This window comes from Oncorhynchus clarkii, unplaced genomic scaffold, assembly GCF_045791955.1.
Source record: "Oncorhynchus clarkii lewisi isolate Uvic-CL-2024 unplaced genomic scaffold, UVic_Ocla_1.0 unplaced_contig_5646_pilon_pilon, whole genome shotgun sequence".
Classification (NCBI taxonomy): domain Eukaryota; kingdom Metazoa; phylum Chordata; class Actinopteri; order Salmoniformes; family Salmonidae; genus Oncorhynchus; species Oncorhynchus clarkii.
This window is the reverse complement of record NW_027258006.1, coordinates 45001-52500: the sequence shown is the minus strand read 5'-3', so window position 1 is coordinate 52500 and position 7500 is coordinate 45001. Positions and strand designations below refer to the sequence as shown.

Here is a 7500-nt window from a genome sequence, read left to right as displayed (position 1 = left end):
GGGTAAGAGTTAGATAGGAGGGTCTGGGTAAGACTGAGTTTGACAGATTTTGGCACATGATTTCCATCATGTTGGCACTTAAAGTTCCCAGAATGTTTTCCAAGACAAACCGAAGTTCCAGGAATATGTCAGGACTAATCTACTGTATTCTCTTCTGTGTGCTGTCTGCTACATGAACTCTCTCTACCTCCCATCCTCTCCCTCACTTTCCTTCCCCTCTCCCTCCCCTCTCCCTCTCCCCCCCTGTCACCCCCAGCTAAGACCATGGCTCTGACCGAGGCGAGGCTGGGCCGTGCAGGGAAGCTGACAGCAGCTCTGGGGGACGAGCAGGTTCGCTGGCAGGAGAGCATCGAACTGTTTGAACAGGAGATCCATAACGTGGTGGGAAACGTCTTCATCGCTGCAGCCTGCGTGGCGTACTACGGAGCCTTCACAATGCACTATAGACAACTGGTACATCCTGTATATACAGCCTGCTAATTCTCACTATAACCTGCAGCCTGCAGTACTACGGAGCCTTCACAATGCACTATAGACAACTGGTACATCCTGTATATTCAGCCTGCTAATTCTCACTATAACCTGCAGCCTGCAGTACTACGGAGCCTTCACAATGCACTATAGACAACTGGTACATCCTGTATATACAGCCTGCTAATTCTCACTATAACCTGCAGCCTGCAGTACTACGGAGCCTTCACAATGCACTATAGACAACTGGTACATCCTGTATATACAGCCTGCTAATTCTCACTATAACCTGCAGCCTGCAGTACTACGGAGCCTTCACAGTGCACTATAGACAACTGGTACATCCTTTATATACAGACTGCTAATTCTCACTATAACCTGCAGCCTGCAGTACTACGGAGCCTTCACAATGCACTATAGACAACTGGTACATCCTTTATATACAGACGGCTAATTCTCACTATAACCTGCAGCCTGCAGTACTACGGAGCCTTCACAATGCACTATAGACAACTGGTACATCCTGTATATACAGCCTGCTAATTCTCACTATAACCTGCAGCCTGCAGTACTACGGAGCCTTCACAATGCACTATAGACAACTGGTACATCCTTTATATACAGCCTGCTAATTCTCACTATAACCTGCAGCCTGCAGTACTACGGAGCCTTCACAATGCACTATAGACAACTGGTACATCCTGTATATACAGCCTGCTAATTCTCACTATAACCTGCAGCCTGCAGTACTACGGAGCCTTCACAATGCACTATAGACAACTGGTACATCCTGTATATTCAGCCTGCTAATTCTCACTATAACCTGCAGCCTGCAGTACTACGGAGCCTTCACAGTGCACTATAGACAACTGGTACATCCTTTATATACAGCCTGCTAATTCTCACTATAACCTGCAGCCTGCAGTACTACGGAGCCTTCACAATGCACTATAGACAACTGGTACATCCTTTATATACAGCCTGCTAATTCTCACTATAACCTACCGCAGTATGTTGCATTATAACCATTCTAAACTACATAGCCTTCCCCTTGCAGTGGATACACCTGGTATGTATGGCCTCTATAGAGATGCAGCTTTATACACGGTTCTTACTATCTGTTATATACTTTCACTCTACTTCTGCGCCCTGCGTCTAAACATTGCCGTCTGTTCTCTGTACACTATTGGAACCAAACCCAGTGAAGCCTGCCTGTTCTAGACAGTGTCTGTGTGCCCACCTCTCTCCCTCGGGCCAGACGGAGAGGCAGACCATGTGTCAACCTCCCTGCCCACACTGGCACTCTGGCCTAATGGCTCTCACTCACCTCAACCCACTGGGTCTGTCTGGCTGTCTGTCAATACTACCACTGTCTATGTGGTGTCTGTCAATACTATCACTGTCTATGTGCTGTCTGTCAATACTACCACTGTCTATGTGGTGTCTGTCAATACTATCACTGTCTATGTGCTGTCTGTCAATACTATCACTCTATGTGGTGTCTGTCAATGCTATCACTGTCTATGTGGTGTCTGTCAATACTATCACTGTCTATGTGGTGTCTGTCAATGCTATCACTGTCTATGTGCTGTCTGTCAATACTATCACTGTCTATGTGGTGTCTGTCAATACTATCACTGTCTATGTGGTGTCTGTCAATACTATCACTGTCTATGTGCTGTCTGTTAATACTACCACTGTCTATGTGCTGTCTGTTAATACTACCACTGTCTCTGTACTGTCTGTCAATACTACCACTGTCTATGTGCTGTCTGTTAATACTATCACTGTCTATGTGCTGTCTGTTAATACTACCACTGTCTATGTGGTGTCTGTCAATACTATCACTGTCTATGTGGTGTCTGTCAATACTACCACTGTCTATGTGCTGTCTGTCAATACTACCACTGTCTATGTGGTGTCTGTCAATACTAACACTGTCTATGTGCTGTCTGTCAATACTACCACTGTCTCTGTACTGTCTGTCAATACTACCACTGTCTATGTGCTGTCTGTCAATACTATCACTGTCTATGTGCTGTCTGTCAATACTAACACTGTCTATGTGCTGTCTGTCAATATTACCACTGTCTCTGTACTGTCTGTCAATACTACCACTGTCTATGTGCTGTCTGTCAATACTACCACTGTCTATGTGCTGTCTGTCAATACAACCACTGTCTGTCAATACTACCACTGTGTCTGTAATGTCTGTCAATACTACCTGTTATATCACATGGTTATGGAGTCAGATGACTTGGGAATGTTCATTCATCCTGAATATACAAGGCTCGGATTGTTGATAAACGTGTGTGTGTGTGTGTGGCTGTGTGTGTGTGTGTGTGTGTGTGTGTGTGTGTGTGTGTGTGTGTGTGTGTGTGTGTGTGTGTGTGTGTGTGTGTGTGTGTCTGTGTGTGCCTGTGTGTGTGGCTGTGTGTGTGGCTGTGTGTGTGTGGCTGTGTGTGTGGCTGTGTGTGTGTGTGTGTGTGTGTGTGTGTGTGTGTGTGGCTGTGTGTGTCTGTGTGTGGCTGTGTGTGTGTGTGTGTGTGGCTGTGTGTATGTGTGTGTGTGTGTTTGTGTGTGTGTGTGTGTGTGTGTGTGTGTGTGTGTGTGTGTGTGTGTGTGTGTGTGTGTGTGTGTGTGTGTGTGTGTGTGTGTGTGTGTGTGTGTGTGTGTGTGTGTGTGTGTGTGTGTGTGCAGCTGATAGACCAGTGGATTGTGCGATGCCAGGAGTTGGGCATCCCCATCAGTGCCAGCTTCAGCCTCATCAACATCCTGGGCGACCCCTATGAGATCCGCCTGTGGAACGCCGAGGGGTTGCCCCGGGACACCGTTTCCACTGAGAATGGAATCCTGGTTACCCGTGGACGCCGCTGGCCACTCATGATCGACCCTCAGGATCAGGTGACCCAGCTGACAGCAAATCAGTCATTTTTGTCTTAAATCATTCAACCAATCAGCCAATCAACCAATCAGAAGTATTTGTCTTACCACACTTTTCATCTCTTCTGGATTCAGTCCTCTACGTAAATACTCTATTTAGATTCTATAACATCTTTTAATCACAGGTACCTTTATATGCGATGGTGTTGCAAATAGTTATTCATCTTATACTTTGTAATAAGCTACTTGTCAAGTTGTATTTCTAGTTGTCATTTTCTCTATTCTTGTATTGGCTATGATGACCAGAGTTATTTTTCTGTGGCTACATCTGCTAAAATAACAGTTGTGTTGTAATGTGTTGTGGCTCAAATCCTGACTCCCATTCTCAGGCCCCAGCCTGGAACAAACCCTGACTCCCATTCTCGGACCCAAGCCTGGAACAAACCCTGACTCCCATTCCCAGACCCCAGCCTGGAACAAACCCTGACTCCCATTCTCAGACCCCAGCCTGGAACAAACCCTGACTCCCATTCCCAGACCCCAGCCTGGAACAAACCCTGGCTCCCAGACCCCAGCCTGGAACAAACCCTGACTCCCAGACACACTGACTCGCATTCCCAGACCCCAGCCTGGAACAAACCCTGACTGTCATTCTCAGACCCCAGCCTGGAACAAACCCTGACTCCCAGACCCCAGCCTGGAACAAACCCTGGGTCCCAGACCCCAGCCTGGAACAAACCCTGACTCCCGGACCCCAGCCTGGTACAAACCCTGACTCCCATTCTCAGACCCCAGCCTGGAACAAACCCTGACTCCCATTCCCAGACCCCAGCCTGGAACAAACCCTGACTCCCATTCTCAGACCCCAGCCTGGAACAAACCCTGACTCCCATTCTCAGACCCCAGCCTGGAACAAACCCTGACTCCCATTCTCAGACCCCAGCCTGGAACAACCCCTGACTCCCATTCCCCAACCCCAGCCTGGAACAAGGCAACAACAGGAGACAACCGCCCTGACTATTCTGTTACTAACACTATTCCCTTATCACCACGGAGACAACAGCCCTGAGACACTAAGACTATTCCCACTCTCTCTGTGTTGCAATACAGACTCCATGCGCTTGGCCACTCTGTAGTTTGACTCTCAGGTCCAGTCCCCTGACACCTCTTATGTTGCTTCCTGTCATCTTTTGTTTCTTTCTCCTTCTCCTCTCTTTCTTTGGGCCGCTGCCCCAGGGAGCGGTCTGTTGACTGGTCTCTGTCTGCCATGCACAGGCCGCGATGGAGATGGGGAGAGGCAGGGAGTTGAGCAGGCAGGGAGGCTTGCTGACAGCCTAGCACGGGGACACTTCGTTGTTCGGCTGGCGCAGACCGTCTCAAACGCACACAAATAGACTCACACACACACTGCTTGTCTGTCCACTGACTCAAATGTAGTGCATTTCTATTTGTTAGTTTTCATTCATGTCGATGAGAGTGATTCTGACCTGCCGGGTTCATCAATCACCAGGGGTGTCAAACTCATTCCGTGGAGGGCCTGGTGTCTGCAGGTTTTAGTTGTTTCCTTTCAATTAAGACCTAAACAACCAGGTGTGTGGAGTTCCTTATTAATTAGTGACCTTAATTCATCAATCAAGTACAAGGGAGGAGCGAAAACCTGCAGACTCTCGGTCCTTCGTGCATTGAGTGTGACACCTGTGTCATGGACAACATAGTTACTTTCTGGTATGAGAGGAAATGACATGACCCCTCAATGGTGGTCACTTGAATACTTTAAAGGGACAATATGGAAGTTCTGTCCCTTGTGGCGTTGGGATGACGTAGCTACACAATCACAACCGACCTGAAACTAAACAAATAGTCCCTCATTTGAAATGCTTTATACAACTGTGTCTGGTCCGTCTCCAGGCCAACCGTTGGATCCGTTCCAAGGAGACCAAGAACGGTCTGAAGGTGATCAAGCTGACCGACTCTGGTTTCCTGCGAACCCTGGAGAACGCCATCCGCATGGGCATGCCCGTACTGCTGGAGGAGGTCAGTACAATGGCAGCCATTCTAGGTCACGATTCACCATGGAGATTAGTCTCGGAAGACAGTTCTATCCTCCATTTTGGGTCTAGAGTTAGCAAAGAGACCTGGGTGAGTTGACTTGGAACAGGAAGAATGGTAAAACTGACCAGTCCATTTTGGGTCTAGAGTTAGCAAAGAGACCTGGGTGAGTTGACTTGGAACAGGAAGAATGGTAAAACTGACCAGTCCATTTTGGGTCTAGAGTTAGCAAAGAGACCTGGGTGAGTTGACTTGGAACAGGAAGAATGGTAAAACTGACCAGTCCATTTTGGGTCTAGAGTTAGCAAAGAGACCTGGGTGAGTTGACTTGGAACAGGAAGAATGGTAAAACTGACCAGTCCATTTTGGGTCTAGAGTTAGCAAAGAGACCTGGGTGAGTTGACTTGGAACAGGAAGAATGGTAAAACTGACCAGTCCATTTTGGGTCTAGAGTTAGCAAAGAGACCTGGGTGAGTTGACTTGGAACAGGAAGAATGGTGAAACTGACCAGTCCATTTTGGGTCTAGAGTTAGCAAAGAGACCTGGGTGAGTTGACTTGGAACAGGAAGAATGGTAAAACTGACCAGCGCGACATCCATTTTGTGTCCTGGTTGTGTGTGAGTAGCTGAAGGAGACTGTGGACCCGGCTCTGGAGCCCATCCTGCTGAAGCAGACGTTTGTGGCGGGCGGCCGCACCCTCATCCGCCTCGGAGACTCCGACATTGACTACAACAAGAAATTCAGGTTCTACATGACCACCAAGATGGCCAACCCACACTACCTGCCTGAGGTGGGTCAAACAACCGGAAATTAGCACGTGCCTTCAGCCAAACACCGGTAGAAAACCTGACTGGCTAGTGATTTATTCTCCCCAGCAGTTTTGGAATGCAGTCCATCTCAGTCTGTATTAATATGGCCTGGGTCATGTTTGCTTTGCATCAATACCAGATGGCTTTTATTGGAATGTCAATGTCCATGTGGTTTATCCACAGTCTAAATGAACAGCTCTACAATCAATGGCCCCGTCATTTCACCCCAGAGCAATTTAATTGGTATTTCCTTTTTAGGTTGTCAAAACCAATGCCGACCAATTGAAAGGAATACACACATGTTTAGAATAACTGTAGGTCAGTAAAGCGTCTGGTTTCTCACCCACACACAAAAACATAAAATAACCACATCAAATCAAATCAAATGTTTTTATAAAGCCCTTCGTATATCAGCTGATGTCTCAAAGTGCTGTACAGAAACCCAGCCTAAAACCCTAAACAGCAAGCAATGCAGGTGTAGAAGCACGGTGGCTAGGAAAAACTCCCTAGAAAGGCCAAAACCTAGGAAGAAACCTAGAGAGGAACCAGGCTATGAGGGGTGGCCAGTCCTCTTCTGGCTGTGCCGGGTGGAGATTATAACAGAACATGGCCAAGATGTTCAAATGTTCATAGATGACCAGCAGGGTCAAATAATAATAATCACAGGCAGAACAGTTGAACATTAGACATTAGACGGTCACATTAGACATTAGACGCTCACACACACACACACACACACACACACACTGCCCTCTCTCTCTCCATGCCAAACGTTGGCACTAGCAACACTGTAAACAGTTGGCTCACGCAGGGAGCTGTCAGCCTGGCACAGGTCATGATGATGGGTGGTTGCTGTGAAGAGCCTTGCCCACCTGCCAGACAGCCATGCCCCTGAGTTCACCCAGCCTACGGGCACGGCGCCTGCTGCCATTTGAAGGCCCTATCAGCCTGCTCCAGCACTCTTCAGTCCCACAACACAGGGCTGGTGCTAGTCTCAGACCTATTCCCCGGGCCCAGCAATCAGTCAGACAGAAGGGACGTGAATAGACATGTCTGTCACCTCCCTTTAAACACACAGTCTGGACACAGCTGTCACAGATAGATAGTCTAACACACAGCTTACAGTCTGGACACAGCTGTCACAGATAGATAGTCTAACACACAGCTTACAGTCTGGACACAGCTGTCACAGATAGATAGTCTAACACACAGCTTACAGTCTGGACACAGCTGTCACAGATAGATAGTCTAACGCACAGCTTACAGTCTGGATACAGCTGTCACAGAT

At 47.8% G+C, this 7500-nt stretch overlaps 1 protein-coding gene across 1 annotated transcript in view; it reads left to right on the top strand.

The window, feature by feature from the left end:
• The window catches only part of LOC139394477 (dynein axonemal heavy chain 6-like), a 157658-nt gene that overhangs the window by 108754 nt on the left and 41404 nt on the right, over positions 1 to 7500 (top strand). Inside the window, exons 59-62 of the mRNA XM_071142548.1 lie at positions 257 to 453; positions 3172 to 3375; positions 5263 to 5388; positions 6029 to 6193. Of these exons, the coding sequence (XP_070998649.1) occupies positions 257 to 453; positions 3172 to 3375; positions 5263 to 5388; positions 6029 to 6193 (692 nt within the window). The remainder of the gene's footprint in view (positions 1 to 256; positions 454 to 3171; positions 3376 to 5262; positions 5389 to 6028; positions 6194 to 7500) is intronic.